The sequence below is a fragment of the Anomalospiza imberbis genome, chromosome 1 (genome assembly GCF_031753505.1).
Source record: "Anomalospiza imberbis isolate Cuckoo-Finch-1a 21T00152 chromosome 1, ASM3175350v1, whole genome shotgun sequence".
NCBI lineage: Eukaryota > Metazoa > Chordata > Aves > Passeriformes > Viduidae > Anomalospiza > Anomalospiza imberbis.
Window position 1 is genome coordinate 134,397,127 of NC_089681.1, and position 16,515 is coordinate 134,413,641.

At 43.5% G+C, this 16,515-nt stretch overlaps 1 protein-coding gene across 1 annotated transcript; it reads left to right on the plus strand.

Annotated features, from left to right (window-relative positions):
• Positions 1-7,136: 7,136 nt before the first annotated feature.
• Positions 7,137-16,254, plus strand: MSRB2 (methionine sulfoxide reductase B2). The gene is made up of 5 exons (XM_068171388.1): positions 7,137-7,532; positions 8,430-8,536; positions 9,507-9,583; positions 13,534-13,681; positions 16,090-16,254. Exons 1-5 carry the CDS (start codon positions 7,424-7,426, stop codon positions 16,195-16,197), a joined length of 549 nt encoding a protein of 182 aa, XP_068027489.1. The 5' UTR covers positions 7,137-7,423; the 3' UTR covers positions 16,198-16,254.
• Positions 16,255-16,515: the final 261 nt, after the last annotated feature.

The following is a 16,515-nucleotide window of genomic DNA, read 5'->3' on the forward strand; positions in this document are numbered from 1 at the left end:
CACCTTCTCAAATGCTGTCCACAACCAGCTCCTCTCATGCTGATCCTATCTTGCAAGTGAGCACAGCAGACCCTGTCTTCCAGCAGACCAGATGCTTGGGCTTTGCAGGATCTCTTTGCTTATTTTGGAATGAGAGATAAAAAAATCTCTTCAGCAAGAGCTGTTAGCTGTTTGCTGCTGGTTTTCACTCCCTCATCCATGCTGCATAAAAGTAACAAAACTCTCCCTAGGCTCCATAGTGTGTAAAATCTTTCCTTTTTGTGGTGCCAGTGTTGTCCAGGTTTGCTGTAAAATATGGTGCCAAGTTATTGTGAAGCAGAAACTGCTCCTAAGTCACTTCATTCTTTTGTTGCAAGAAAGGTTGAGCTAACCACCCAACCAGAGACCTCAGTGCCTGCTGCTCCCACAGCTTGCAGTCTTGCTGTTCTCCATTTCTTTGTTGCTTTATCTTACTGTTTCCAGGAGACACCCCTAGATTGTTTTACTGTGTCGGATACGCATCTCTTGTGTTTTCTCATCTACATCCTGTTGTGGTTTAACATCAACCATCAGCCCCATACAGCCTCTCATGCTCTCCTCCTCCTGTAAGTGGGGGGAGAGAATCAGAAAATTCAGTTTAACAGGTAAAACAAAAGCTGCACATGCAAGCAAAGCAACACTAGGAATTCATTCACCACTTCCCATGGCCAGGCAGGTATTCAGCCATCCCCAGGAGAACAGGGCTCCATTGTGTGTAACAGTGACTCGGTAAGACAAACAGAATCACAGATCACAGAACCAACTGGGTTGGAACAGACCTCTGAGACCACAGAGTCCAGCCTTCGACTAGACACCACCAAGTCAGTTAGACCATGGTTCTAAGTCCAGGTCCGGTCTTTTCCAAACACCTACAAGGAGTGGACCTCCACCAACACCATAAAGGACATCACTCTGAATGTCCTCCCCCTTCCTTCTTCTCCCCCCTGTTTTATGTATGGCGCATGATGCGATGTGCTATGGAATATGCCTCTGGTCACCTGGGGTCAGCATCCTGGCTCTGTCCCCTCACAGGTTCTTGTGCAACCCCAGCCCACTTGCAGGTGGAGTAAGAAGCAGAAAAGGCCTCAGTGCTGTGTAAGAGCCGCTCAGCAGTAACAAACACAGTCCCATGTTATCAACAATGTCTCCAGCACAAAACCAAAACACAGCCCCATACCAGCTACTGTGAAGTAAATTAACTCTATCCCATTCAAAATCAGCACACCTTTTTCTACAGATCAGCAGTTCTTCCTAGTTATAAGAAGGATTTGAACAAAAACCCCCACATCATAGCATGTTTTTAATTCCTTTTTAGTATGAGCTTCTCTGAACAAGGTGCTTTCAGTGACACAGTCTGGAAGAAGATTCCTTAAAGGCCAGGTGTCAAAATGATATTAAAGAGTCAAAAGGCTTTTCAAAATGTCAAGTCATTAGTTTTAATTGGCATTAGGGAACATATTATGAAAGACTGGAGGTCTGCTCAGTGTCCCAAGATATAACAGAGGTTGGTAATGATACCTAATTTCCAAAGCTGGAGAATTCTCTGACAAATGGGCACTCTTAAGACACAGTTTATCCGTGGTAGATCATACAGAAGAATCACATGCTGTGAGTGCCAGTTTCTTTTCATTACACTGTTTTTTCTGCAGACTTCTAATGTAAGTGGGTTTAATTTGAGATTCACCTGCTATTAATGGGAGATGCATTACCAAAGAAAGAACTAGGTGACTAAAGACTGGCTACTAGATATAAATATGTGCAAAAAGGTCAGGGACTTTTAACCCAAATATTGGGCTATTCAGGTACTAAATTTCTTCAGGAACTCCCAATGACAAGAGACTATCAGGAACTGATGGGGACTTGGACTTTGCAACACTGGGCCAAATTTAATTTTGGGTCTAAGTAAGCTCACTGCAGTTTCCACAAGCCAAGAGTTGTGTGGCATGTGGTACAGGTCTAAAACACAAATAACGTGAAATTCAGGGTGAGCTCAGGATGCAGTGTTCCATTTGCCAAGGATCACACTGGTCCAATGCTCAGGGTGCCTTCTTCAGAGCAAAACCTCTGGTCAGAAATATGGAGTTATTTACACAGTCTGTAGCATTTGTTACCATGGGATAGAGGAGGTATGGGAGTCACAGAATCGTAGAATGGTTTGAGCTGGGAGGGCTCCTAAAGATAATCTCATTCCAACCCCCACAGTGGGCAGGGACACCTTCCACTAGACCAAGTTGTCCCAAGCACCATCCAACCTGACCTTGAACACTTCTGGGCATGGGACATCCACAGCTTCTCAGAGGAACCTGTTCCAGTGCCTCATCCAGGGGCTGCCACTGATTCAGTGCATTGTTGCCACTTGCTGTGTATGTGCTGACCACAGAAATTCAGCAGTAGAGAGTAGCACAGGTTTCAGTCAGGTCCATGCTCAGTTTTGATACTGTAACACTTCTGGACATTAGGTATGGTGGGGAGGTATCTTTGCTTGGCCCTCAGAAATTAAAGCAATTCACTAATAAATGGGCTAGCAATACCTGGCCTATCAGTATTTTTTCTTGGTAGACAAATGACAGTATGGTGTAGGAACAAGATGAAACCATGTGAAACCTAGAGCCTTCTTCAGTCCTTTCTACCTTCTTCTTACATAGCAGATATGGACAAAAACATCTACCACAGCAGCACTGACTCAGTGCACTCTGCCTTTTTAAAAGCTCCTCACCTAATGTTCCCACATAAGCAGGTTTTCCCCACAGATCTGGTCAGATTTTATATCACATGAAGCTGGAGAAGTTTTTGCTCAGCTCAGAGTTGCTCAGACAGGTCCTGGAAAAGAAACCCCAAATCCTGTTCCAGTGGGAGCAGGGTGTGCGGGCCAGATTGCCACCAGGCACTTCATTTTCATGAAATGGAAAACCAGCTCATGCCTTGAGAACAGAATGCTAGTTTTTCCAACAAAAACAAGTCTTTGGGGGCTCACCTAAGAGAGAAGGAAAGAAGATTCATAGCTTCACTTACATGAACCCCAAATTTAAAAATACATCTAAGATGAATGAGTGGGAATAAAACTTGTTTTAGCAAGCCTCATTCCTCAGTAATTCCCATTTGCTGGGAAAAAGGCAGACTCTTTTATCAGGAAATTCACTCTATGGAAGAGAGTAATTTTCCTAATCAGAGTGTGAAGCATGCCCTACTCTTAAATCATTTATATTTTACTTTTTTTATGATGCAATCATGAATTAGCTTTTTCTGTGTTTGTAATGAGAGAATAGAACAGATGGTCAGGACTTAGTTCAGGGTGATAAATCCATTAGGATGACCTACAGAAAGTTGCTGCTATGGCAGTTGCTGCCAAATAAGTGTTCATTCAATCTTCTGTTCAGGCTTTGGGTACTGTGTGGAAGAACCATCTCAATTCTTCACTACCTTGGGATAAAAGAGATAAGAAATCACACACAAATTTGTGTAATGTATTATTACTGTCCATATGGCTGGACGGTATGATAGGATGCATAGGGTAATGCAGGGAAATAGCCTGGATCTGTTGCTTCCCAATAGCTTTCCCTGAAGATACACATACTCCATACCAGACTGCATGTCTACTTTTAGCTGTACCAATGGCTCAATTGCAGAGTTGAGTTTTCTATCGAGGAGTGATTGCAAACTCCCATTTAACTTTGAATTCATGCCTTCACTTGTTATGCAAGAAATTTCTCAAAACATTTAGAATCGTAGTATAATTTATGATGGACAGGACCTATGGAGGGCATTTGGTCTAATCCAACTCAAAGCATTTGTCACAGTGGAACAAATCCATAGGTCTCTTCCAAATGGAACTATTCTGTTCTATTCTGTCCTGTTCAAATTCCACCCTTAGACTCTCTCTCACTTAAGCTAGCCCACAAATATGATCTATTACTTTCCAAAAACAAAGGTTAGAATAATCAGATATCCTATAGCTTATGATTAGCAAAAAGAGATATTAAACAATAAAGCAAACAAAGTGAGAAGTTGTGTGGTCATTGTTTCTGATGATGTCTTTGACCTGAGTCAGATCAGGCTGCTCCATAAATGAATCTAAGCAGAATCCATAGATCAGCTTCAGGAGGTTCAGATCTGCATTCAGTCTCTGTGTGTCTCTGGAAAGCAGCAGGACCCTTTTCCAAGGTACTTTGACACATCTGCTTCCAATAAATTTTGCCAAAATCCCTTTTCATCACTGGAATTCAGCACCAGAGCACTACCACATATCTTTAGATAATGTTTCCATGTGGAAACAGTATCTCCATATACTAAGAGCTCCATAGTTTCATCACACCTGAGTGGCTAGAGGCTAGCTGTGGAGCTGTATCAAGTCCATTAGAGTAGAGAGAAGACTCTGCTGTGGAAGGATGTGGAGTTCCTGCAGTATCTCTTACAAAAGCATTGAAGGTTTCCGTGGAGGAAACAGAGCCCCCCACAGATACAACCCCCCACGGAAGGGCTTATGCCAGACCCCTGTCCTTCACTCCCCGGGCACCTGGGCACACAGCACCCCTACATGTGACAAGTCCAAGACAAATTGTGGCATGGTGAGCTCCCACATGTTTCAGTGGAAACACCCCACAGGAGGGAGCATACATTAGGTCTGACAAAGAGAGCAGAGGAAAACTGATTGCACACAAATGCATACAAAATAAAACCACCACAATTTCAGTGTTTTCTTCCACGTGGTAATGTCAAGGGGCTTTATTAAAAAAAGCTGTGTAAGCAGAGGTTTGAATTTGAACAGGGTTTTTTTTTAACTTCTGAATCTTGTTGCTGCCTGGCTGAGTGCTCAGTATCTGCCAACACAGGCATTACGTGATGCTCTACTTGTCCCCATGGCCGTCAGTCAAGGCAGAGCCTAAGCTGGGAAATGGCTGGAGCCCGAATAAATATTAGCAGGATAGTCTGGGCTGAGACTGCTGCCCTCTTCCCTTCTGCTCTCACCTACACATGTGATGCTGCTGCTGCCTCAGCACAGAGCCACACTACAGGAGGAGCTGAGGAGCTTTTCCCCATCTACGTGTGTCTAATGGGACACTGTGCTTTGGATGAGTGGCCCTTCCCTGAATGCAGCTTGTGCACATGCTGGAGACAGGTGATATTTTTAGCAATAAATCTGCTGAATTACAACTCAGGGAGAATTTACTTGAAAATTTACATAATGTAGCTAGGGGAGATTTTTAAATGCTTCCCCTTGTGCATAAGGGAGAAAAAAAAAATAGGAGGAAAATTAAGTAACCATTTAATTGACTTCCAGAACAGTCTATGGGGAGAAAGGCAGGCCGGATGTCTGCCTAGCTACACGGCTTGGTGTGTGCTGTAACCATGGGAGGAAACATTACAGGCATGACAGGACAATGATTTGGTTTTTCAGCACTGAAGATCTGAAAAATGAATTACCTCCAGCTGGGGCGTTGTTTTCCACTTGAGGAAGACCTGTCATGCTGGTTTGGATGACTGCAGGTCAGGCTTCTGTTTCAGGAGAAAATGGAGGATTTTCTCCTGCTCTGCCATGCACCACCTCAAATGTGGATCACAGCTGTTGGGAGGAATGGGATCTGCCTCTTCCACCACTCCCCTAATTTTAATCAAGGAGTGGCTTGTAGTGAACTGGGTAACTAAGAGGAGGATGAGGCTTGGGCTGATGAGCCTGATGCCTTGTGATCCTTCTGCTCCCACTGCCCTCCAGACCCCTACTTCCCTCCTCCACAATCTGAGGAAAATGGTACAGCAGCAGAACTGTGCTGGTTCAGTTCCCACTGCCTCAAAATGGCTGCATTTTGGGATGGTACCAGTAACAGAGACCTGCAAGAAAGATGCTGACAGTTCATTTTTAATTTAATTTTTTCTTTTAAAAAAGCACCAGCTAAATCGATGTCAATTACATGAAAACATGCAAGTTTCAGGACTAACCACTTTCTCTCACCCTCCTTCTTTTCTCAGATAATTCAGGGAGAACTCTATTGATTACCTGTCCTCCTCAGGAGCAAACACCATCTGAGTGAGATTAAGGCCAGGAATGTGAGGGAAATGCCTCTTTTCTACAGCTGAACTGGAGACAGAGGCCAGGAGTGACATCATCACCTGCTACCACTTTCCAGACCTAAGCCACTTGCCAGAACTGGGAAAGTGTCAGATTGGGTGTCTCCTCACCAAAGGCTCCCTAACCTGTTCCAACTCCCTCCTAAACCATGGCTAAATGACTGATATAAAATGCCATAGGGGTAAGCTAGAAAGTGTTTGGAAAGATCACAGGATCATCACTTGCCAAAATGGCTGAACATGGAAAAATGTTGTCCCTCTGCCTATAGCATGGATGCTGCCTTCTGCCAGCACCAAAGTGGGGTGGCAAAGCCCTCTCCTCCCTGCCAGAGCACTACTCTGCTAACATCCTGAATCACAGTCCTGAGGACTCACAGACATCACATCTCCAGGGTTTTTATCCAGGTACTCTGGCTTCATTCCACTGTGTCTTATTACACAGGAGAAAGCCATAAATCACTCCCCCCTGCCACTGCAGACAGTGAATGCACCACGGAGGAGCCTTGCTGATATCCTTCCTTTGGTGCAGTACTCTGTGGATCCGAGCAGAGGCAGTGATTACAGCCGTGGTACTGATCAGATGCTGTGTTGGATGTCCTCAGCTACCATGGAACTCACTGTCTTAGGCATAAGGATGGTTCAATACAAATGTGTATATACAGGACTGATCCCACAAGGCTATTTTTTAGCTTTTCGAATTAAGCTAGAAGAATGAGACTAAAAGAAAGTAAATTTGTATTAAACATCATTATTAGCTTTGTTGTCCAATGCAATCAAAACACTTCCTTCCAAAAACAAAAAGATGAACTAATTCCAAATCAGAAATGTAACTATTGGAAGAAAAGCAGACAGTAGCATTAAGGCTTAACATAGAAAATTAACTTGTGTTTAGGTCTATCTTTTAAGGACGGGCTGCCAAACTAACACACGTGTCCTATTACAGGTATATTTATAGGCCAAGCTAAGGCAGCTGTGACTGCAAATCACCACACGAAAGCAGGAAACGCTCAGATGGTACAGCGCCTTTGCCATTCCTTGATCCAGGACACGCATCCAGGACAGCAAGAGCGCTTTTGCGTGCAAGTACCAGACCTGTTCTCCTTAAAAACAACCTAGAATAGCTGCAAGCTAAACGTCTCAGCAGGATTTTGTCATGTTTACGGCTGCAGGGAGTATTCATTTTTAAGCTGGTCTCAGTAAGAAGTGATTGAAACCTTTACGCGCAAATGCTGCGTCGGCATTTAAGCGGGTGCTTTACTCATTGCTTTTATGACGTCTGATTCTTTAGGTGGAACGCAGTGATTACACACGGCCGGCTCTTCCCTGGTCCCGCCCCGCCGCTATGGCGGCTGGTCCGCTCGGGAGGATGCTCGGGAGCCGCCGCCTGCTGCTCCTGCTCCGCTCCCCGCTGCCGAGCGCCGGCTGCGCCCGCGCTGCGCGCAGAGGCACAGGTACCCCCGCCTGGCGCTTGGGGAAGGGGAAAGGATCCCGTGCTCGCCGTCTCTCTCCCTGCCCTTCCCCCAACCCCCCCCCCCCCCCTACCCCCAGTCTCACCTCTGCTTTGCAAGAGATTAATTCAGACAAGCGTTCGTTCCTCAGGAGCTGATCGTTTTTCAAGGATCCCATGCTGATGGGAGATAGGCTAGGAGGTAGTTCCCCATCTCAGACTTTTTGATTAGGAAAGTATTAAACTCGTTTACTCGCTGTTTTTCAGCCAGTCTATTAATTCTTGGACAATGCTGTACCACCATAAGTGTTCTTGGTGTGTACAGACTCACAGGATATGTTGCTGGAGGTTTGCACCATGATAGGCGACTTCTGCTCTGCTGTTGTGTGTCCCTCACTTAACTGTGGCCCCATTTCTCTTGGGCTGTAGGTGTTGCTTTCTTCCAGTCTTCCTTCTTAACACCACTTTTCACTGGGGCCTGTGGAAGTTGCCAATGTTCCACACCTCACAGATGAACATTACTTCTGGTTTCTGAGGGTTTCCAAGAGGTTTGCCAAACCTTTTAGTGATATCTGGGGTTGAAGGAGGAGCACTGGCAGACCAGCAGTTATCCTGAGCCAGGGCAGAGGGCTGTGCTGGGAGAGTGGGTGATACCTGGGGTCATAGGTGCCCATTTCCTTTACAAGCCTTCCCAAGTGGTCTGCTGGAGCTGCTCTCTGGATGTAGCACGCCAAATGGAAAGCAGATGCAAAGTCCTGCACGTGGCCCTGCTCATGCCCCTGAACTGCCCTCTGTGCTTTGTCTGTACCCATAGAAACTTTCGGAGAACTGAGATGATGATGGAAAGCATCAATGGAATCTAAGCTCTCTTACTAAATTATCTTTCTATATCTAATTGAAGACACAGACCCCCTCACGAAACAAGCTGAAGCAGCTGCTGCTACAGACTGGAAAAAAAAATTGACTCCGGAACAATTCTATGTAACGCGAGAAAAAGGAACTGAACCGGTGAGCAGAAGTGCTAATGCTGTCCAAGGGTGAGCCATCTCCTCTGCCTGCTGGCACAGAAAAACCTGCCCTGGGGAGCTGTCACCACTCAATTTCTTCACAGGATTTCCTCTGCCTTCCTGTGGATGAAAGTTAGACTCAACATACGGAACAGGGTAGATTTTGTTCTGACCCAGACTGTTTTGCAGATGAAAAACATTCTGCATTCTTTTCATATTTTATTGGGGTTTTTTTTCTGGGATACTTTCCTGCCAGATCAACTGTTTGTGTGGTGGGAGTAGAGGCCTGTCTGGAGGACAGGGAGATCCTCAGATATTTTTATCCTGTAGTCTCCTTTTTGTGACTATATGTAGATTAGCCATGGAAATCTTAAACATAGCGCTCCCTTCAGGAGATGGGTTCTCCCTCAGGTGCCAGATCACCCACCCACTTGTCCCCACATTTCCTCCTTCTGTGAAGGAAGCCATGTAGCATTGTGGGTGGAGTGCTGGTTGTCCCTAGCCCAGACAGGACTTCTGCACACGTGGAGCATTTACCATGTGATCTGTGCCCAAATCCATATCTGTAAAATAGGGATCCCAGTACCAGACCATGCAGGAAGGAGGAGAGTCCCTTTGTAAAGCCACTTTAAAGTTGAGGCAATCCATAGCAGAGCCCTGGCCTTTGGCATCCTGCACATTTCACCAGTTTCTTGGAGGTCACGACTCCATCCTTGGTACCTGGGTGATTTATGCATCTGACTGGTCTCAAAGTTTGTGGGGGTAGGGGGTAGTCTTCACTACTAACCCAAAGGCATCCTCCCCTTCGTTTCTTTGGGCTGCTAATGTTTGTTCTTCAAAGGCCCCCTGCAAAGCCTTCTTTTTATGGTTTTTCTCCTGTTTTGAATCTGATTCCTACATGCTTCTTCCAGATGGTGAGCTTTTAAAGACCTACATTATTAACTTCTCTTTTTTCCTTCCTATTTTAAAAGCCATTCAGTGGGATCTATCTGAATAACACGGAATCAGGAATATACTGCTGCGTGTGCTGCAATACCCCCCTCTTCAGGTAACATCCTCTGGATTTCACAGCGTCTTTACCATGTACTGATGGCAGAAAGGGCAATGTCTTTTCATGAATGGCATAGAAAGTGTTGATCAGAAGAACAATCCCTTGATGCCCAAGTGCTGTGTGTAAGGTGACACAGATCCATGGTATGCCTTTTCCTTGAGCTGATGGGGATTGCCCATGGCCAGCACACAGCTGTCATGTCCTAGTCTGCCTGTTTCTCCTGACACACTTCTTTTTAGTTGATAATAATTCTCTGTTTAAGAGTCCTTAAGCCACGAGCTGCTGCCAAATACATGTATTTATATTTATGCATGAGTATCACTGTGTGTTTGCTCTGTTCTTGTGCTCCTCCATACTCATCTTCTGCCACTCATGCTGCTGAGCTGGAGAGACCTTGGTCTGCCTTTGTCTATTGTTGTGATGTTCTCATTGCTGGGTCCCTCACACTGCAGCTGAGACCTTCTCTTCACCCTCACCCCCTCCTTGTTCCCTAAATTAAATTCCACTATTCTTGCCTTTTTGGTTACATCTACGTTTTAAAGCCTGGCTGCAAATGATTGCCCAGTTAACCTCTGTGCTCTTTACAATACTATATATTTTGCAACTTCATTAACGTCTAAGTAAAAGGAAATAGAGTGCCTTGGAGTAGGATATGTAGAGGGTGTTCTGTTCTCTGTAACTGAACCAGGAAAGACAGTTTCTCATATTTTTGGTCTAAAAAATAGCCCTTATTTATTCCCAGCTGAGAATTGAATGAAATGTGGCTGATTTAAAGGATGAATCACAGATCAAAACTTCAAATGGGATGCTAAGTATCAAGAGATCTGGATAGTAAAAAAGGAGGGGAAAATGTAATGGGTGTATTGAAAACAAATCCAGACTAGCAATTAAATTATAATTGTGTACAATTCGTTTTTCTTTGGCTAAGTACAGGAAACTATTGTTACGCAAACATGCATTTGCTTAAATGTATAATTTTCCATAGAGATTTGCTAATGAATACTTCTAAATAAATTAATTTCTGATGTTAGCTCAGCATTACAAAATATTCTGAAGAGAAATATAAAACCTAAAAGCACCTCTGGAAAATTCAGATAAATTAGACAAATTGTAAAGTACTAAGCTTTCCTTCCATTCCTTCAGACTTCCTTCCACGCCTTCAGATTTTCCTTCAATTTCAGCATCTTTCATATTAGAAAATTGATATTGACAGGCCAGCATGAAGGAGACAAACACTGGAGGGAATTGCTTCTGTTGTTAAACTAATAACAAAACAGCACTATAACCAAACAGTCAGGCTGCCCTTTGCACTATCCAGCTCTCAGAGAATATAAGCACTTTTCTTTGCAGGAGAAGATAATACTAAACCTCACAGACAAAAAAAGCCAAACTTTCAGGAAAAAAAAAAAGGTTTGTAAGAAAAAAAGGAAACTAATAAATGTGGAAAATTGCCTGAAAATATTTTTTTCATGGAGATATTATGCTGTGGAGAACACAAGCAATGAGGGGGAGAAATGGTATTGGATAAGAGATTCACTCATTGTATTTATTTCCTAGGCCATTACAAATGTTCTTGGTTTTTTGTTTTTTTCAAATACATTAGATCATTAGCTACAGGTAAATATGAAGTGTTTCTTCCTTTCTTTGAAACATGTATGTATATATTTAAATCAGTATTTAGTACCTTCTGCTACCAAAAAAAAAAAAAAAAACATTTGGAAGAGCTGGAAATACATGGAACAAACCCCTAACCTTTATAGATAGCAAATTGTGGTGCTTTAATGAAATCTCAAACCTTCATTAAACCATAAACCTACAGCTGAGATTCATACAGCAAAAAAGCACTTTTTAGAATTATCTGGATTCCATCCAGGACAACTGAAACAGGGATCAAAGTAAATGACATGTGCTGGAGGAATGGTGTGTTGAGGTCTAATCTAATGCATATGTTTAGGGAAAGTCCATTTATCCATAAATTAAGTGGTGAAATACTTCAAAGGACAAATATGATCTTGAACAGCAATATTTTTGGGTACTAAAATGTTTCTATTAGGGAATCTAAGTGACATTACTGTTAATAAAACCACATAGAGACCATTTCTGTTGAGAGCTGGTTTAACAGCTCAAAAGATTGTTCCTTTAGCAGAGGAAAACATCTACAATAAACTTAAGTATTGTGAGTGGCATGTAAGGGAGAGAGTCAGTCAGGGTCAGATGCAAAGCCCACGCAGTGTTAAAGACCTTCCTTGACTCTGTGGGTTTTCAAAGGGGATCTTTGTATCTATGTCTGAATAAACATAAGGATTCCTGCATCAAAAATGAAAGAGTTTTGGTAAAAAAGAAACAGAACAGATGTATGTCAGGGAAGCTCGGAAGTCATCTATGAATATGTGTCCCTCAGGTCATTCTTGGGGACTCTGTGGCTGATAGGGACAGAGTTCATGTGGTTTTGTGGCAGGTAAAGCAGGAAACCTTCTTTAGCTGGAAAGAAACAGGCCTGGAGCCCTAAGGACCTTGATGTACAAACACAGAGTCTGCAAACTGCATTTGCTTCAGAGCAGGCTGTTCCTGTGCTGTGTCCTATTTTTCCAGTTTTATGGAGAGGAGGGGAAGGAGAACATTTCTCCTGGCTATCTGTGTGTTGATGTAAATGACTAAGCAACAGCCCACACAGAAACTAGCCTTTGGTCATTCTGTGCTAGCAAATCCTGTTTATTTCCACAGCTGCATTACTCAATGACAGCTCTGTACAGATTATTATAAAAATGCTGACTCATGCATTGCTCTTTGGGTTGGATTTTTTAAGCTTTTTGTCCAGTTCGGTTGCCTTATCTTCCTAAAAGGCACTGCAATTAAGATTTTCAGATTTTTCTTCCCCATGTGAACAAACCATCAAAATATACATGATATATATGACATACTTTGTTTAAAATTCTGTCGTAACTAATGCTTGGATCCCCTTGATCAGGAGCTGCTAGTGGTGCTGATGTCTCCATCCACCACTAGATGCCAGTAAGAGCATTGGGTTTGCGAAACTGGGACAAAATCATGAGAAATCATGAGGAAATGGTTGGTGAGTCTCCAGACCACTTATCTGAGAAATATGTGAACCTATCGTCACTTCTTGTTCTAACTCACGCTAGGTCCCTCTTTGATAAGAGAAGTTTCGTATTGCTGTCAAAGCTTGCACAATTTTAAACAAGAGGGATTATCTAATTTCTGTACCAAATCCCTAAAATATCTTTTGATCATATTCGCCAACACGCTCTAGGTTTTAATATGCAGCTAAACAGTGTTGGTCACCCTGGATGTTAACAGGAGGCACCCACAAGCTGATAGTCTGTTGTACTGTTTCTTATGGCTGCGATTATCTCTTGGGAAAAGTAGATCTTTGTGCTGTGAGGATTTGTCATTGGTTGATTGATGGTTTGATCAAGGCTCTGTTTGATTTTCCAAACCAGCTTGATGGCTGACTGCAAGACAAAGCCTCTATCATCATCAGGCACGAGCCTGGTCTGGTGGGCTGGTCCAGCTTTTGTCTATTCTTCGTTTCTTCTTGTAAACTCTCTTCTCTGAGATTGCTGGATTGAGCCATGCTTCAAACTGCAACTACCAACAACCTGTAGGTGTAATTCAGCTAAACACTATAGCATAATATTAGTATAGCACAGATGTCAGAAAAAAAACTTTTTTAAGCTTTAAAAAATACAACCTGACACTGAAATAAAAACAGTGAGGCAAAATCTCCTGTTGTGAGCTGACTGAGAATTCCCTTTAGAAAAGTGTTTACAGCACAGTTCAATGCCAATGAGAAAACTTCTACTGTGCCAAATATTAATATTGGAACAATACAGGAATGAGGGAAGAAGCCAGAGTTCTTAATAGAAGCAGACTCTTTTGTCACATCTCTGTTATTAACTAACAAGAAGATCTGGTTTCCACTACAGCTCAGAGAAGAAGTACAATTCTGGGACTGGATGGCCATCTTTTTCTGAGGCTTATGGTACTTGTGGCAGAGATGAAAGTAATACCAATATTGTGAGACGACCAGATAACTCACTGGGATCAAGTAGAACTGAAGTAGCCTGCAAACAGGTATGTTTATTTTAGAGACGATACACAAAGACACAAAACTTAGCAGATAAGTTTTCTTTGTGCCCATGAATGAATCTACCTAAACACAACAGTGAGAATTACAATATCACTGGAACCATTCCTTCTCAGCTGGAGGTGAAGACGAGTATGTGACTGTGGAGAGCAATTGTGTATGTATAGCCAAAGGCTGGAGCTTACACAGAAAATTTACTCAGAGAGATGGTAGAAGAGACTCTGAGATAGGGTCCATGCATTTGGCCCATCTCAGGCACAGTTCTTCCTCATTCAGCCTTGCTAAATATTTGCTGTAGATGTTCTTAAAATATTCAGAGTGAGACACCAGCCCTTAAACCATTTGCAGCCATTACTATTTGCCCTGCAGGGTGGTAGCTGTGCTCTGCATCTCCACAGATATTTTCTGTGGATTCTCTTGTTTCACAGAAGCTATTTTGACTCCCTCAGTCATCTCTTTTCTAGACTAGAAAGGTCCAGTTCCTTCAACTGTTCCTTTTTATGCAGTGCTTTTTAGTGTGCTCACCATCCTGTTGCTCTGTTTTGCATCCTTCCCAATTGACCCTTTTCCTTCTTGTAGTAGAGTGCAAGGTTGCACACAGCACTGCAGCCGGGCCCAGCCTGCAGCAGGGGTTAGAGGTTGTTCAGGTGTGTTAGAAATGTTGTTCCTGTCCTTACACCTTTACTTTTCCACCGACCATATTACACAGACACATATTTATTTTGGAGCCTGCTGTAATACCCAGGTTCTTTTTCTAAAGAACTGCCACTCTTAACCATTTCTTCCCAACCCTGAATCTGTTTTTTACTTCTGTTAAGGTATAAAAGTATGCAATTGAATTTAATAAATTGCATCTTGGATTTGGGGTTTTTTATGTCCATGTGTGTCTGTTTTTTGAACTGTTGAGATTGTTAATGCTGTCCTTCAGTGTGCTTGCAGCAGTTTAGGTACATCTGCAAATGTAACAAGAGTTTGCTGCAGTCCATTATCTTGGAAGAGTTCACATTTACAGCCATATGTAGCAAGCACCTCCAAGAACCCCAGCTGAAGAACTTCCAATTTTATAATGTCAGTGATAGCTATACTGTGTCTAATATTTTCATGTCAGTAATTTGAGAGGGGAATCCTCAGCTGATCTGTGAGAATGACCTACAGCAGCTTATTAGCTTGAAATTTTCTTTACATATTGAGATGTTTAGATCCTCTCATTTATTTCCTATACTTTCTGGCAATAATACCTTTTGAATTTCTCTTCTGTGATCTGCTTGTTTGGGGGCAGGTACTTGTCATCCCCAGGACTCTCCCACTCACACAACTCAACAGTGATTTAATCATGGAAGTTTCTTAATTCAGGATACCACAGTAGGTACCAGCATAATGTTGGTCCATAATTCCAATGATAATAATGCAATGACAATGTTTTCTGGTCACCAGTGGTGTTCCCCGGGGCTCAGTGCTGGCACCAGCTCTGCTCAAAATCTTTATCAGTGATCCACATGAGGGGATCCAGGGCACCCTCAGTCAGTCTGCAGACACACCGAGCTGGGTGGGAGGGCTGGGCTGCTGAAGGCTCTGCAGGGGGATCTGGACAGGCTGCATTGATGGGCAGAGCCCAGAGCTCTGAGGTTCAGCAAGGCCAAGTGCTGGGCCTGCTCCTGCCCTTGGGTCACAACAACCCCTGCAGCTACAGGCTGGGGCAGAGCGGCACGAAAGATGCCCGGAGGAAAAGGTCCTGGGGGTGCTGGTCAACAGCAGCTGAACATGAGCCAGAGAGTGCCCAGGTGGCCAAAAGGCCAATGGCATCCTGGCCTGGATCAGCAACAGTGTGGCCAGCAGCACCAGGGCAGTGACCATAACCCTGTACTCAGCACTGGTGAGGCCACACCTCACATCCTGGGTTCAGTTCTGGGCCCCTCAATTCCAAAACGACATTGAGGTGCTGGAGAATGTCTGGGGAAGGGCCTGGAGGACAAGTCTGATGAAGAGCAGCTGAGGGAGCTGGGGGAGTTTAGCCTGGAGAAGAGGAGGCTCAGAGGTGACCTTATCACTCTCTACAACTGCCTGAAAGGAGGGTGCAGCCGGGGGGGTTGGGCTCTTCTTCCAGGCAGCCTGAGACAGGACAAGAGGACGTGGCCTCAGGCTGTACCAGGGAGGTTCAGGCTGGACATCAGCAGGAATTTCTTCATGAAAAGGGTTGTTAAACATTGGAATGGACTGCTGAGGGAGGTGGTGGAGTCACCATTCCTGGAGGTGTTCAAGAAACCACTGGACATGGCAATTAGTGCCGTGGTGGTGATCAAAGATGGACTCTATGAATGAGAGGTCTTTCCCAGCCTAAATTATTCTGTCATTTTGTAGCAATACAATAATAAAATGGTAATAATTTCTGTTGCAGTGTGATGCCCATCTAGGCCATGTGTTTGATGATGGACCCACACCTTCTGGGCAGAGGTTCTGTATCAACAGCATTTCATTAAACTTCAAACCAGGCTCTGGTCAGTGAGAAGTGGCTCTCTCTGGCTTGCAGAACATTCTTTCTCTGCTTGTACAGCATGCTTTTAATATATAATTCAAATGTTAGTATTTATGCTGTAGTAGCTTTGTTTTCCAGCTGTTATCATTGTTGATAAAATACATATTTTTGTTTTAACTCTTTGGCAGTCTGTCTTTTCATGGTTAGTGTGGTGTGTTGATCTGCTTATTGTATTTTTTAATTAAAAAATCTGTGCAATAGTTCACATTCACAGCTATCATCATTAACTGTATTGAGGCTGCTGAAATGAGGTGCTCTCCTGAACCTGACTGCCTGAGCAGTAGTTGT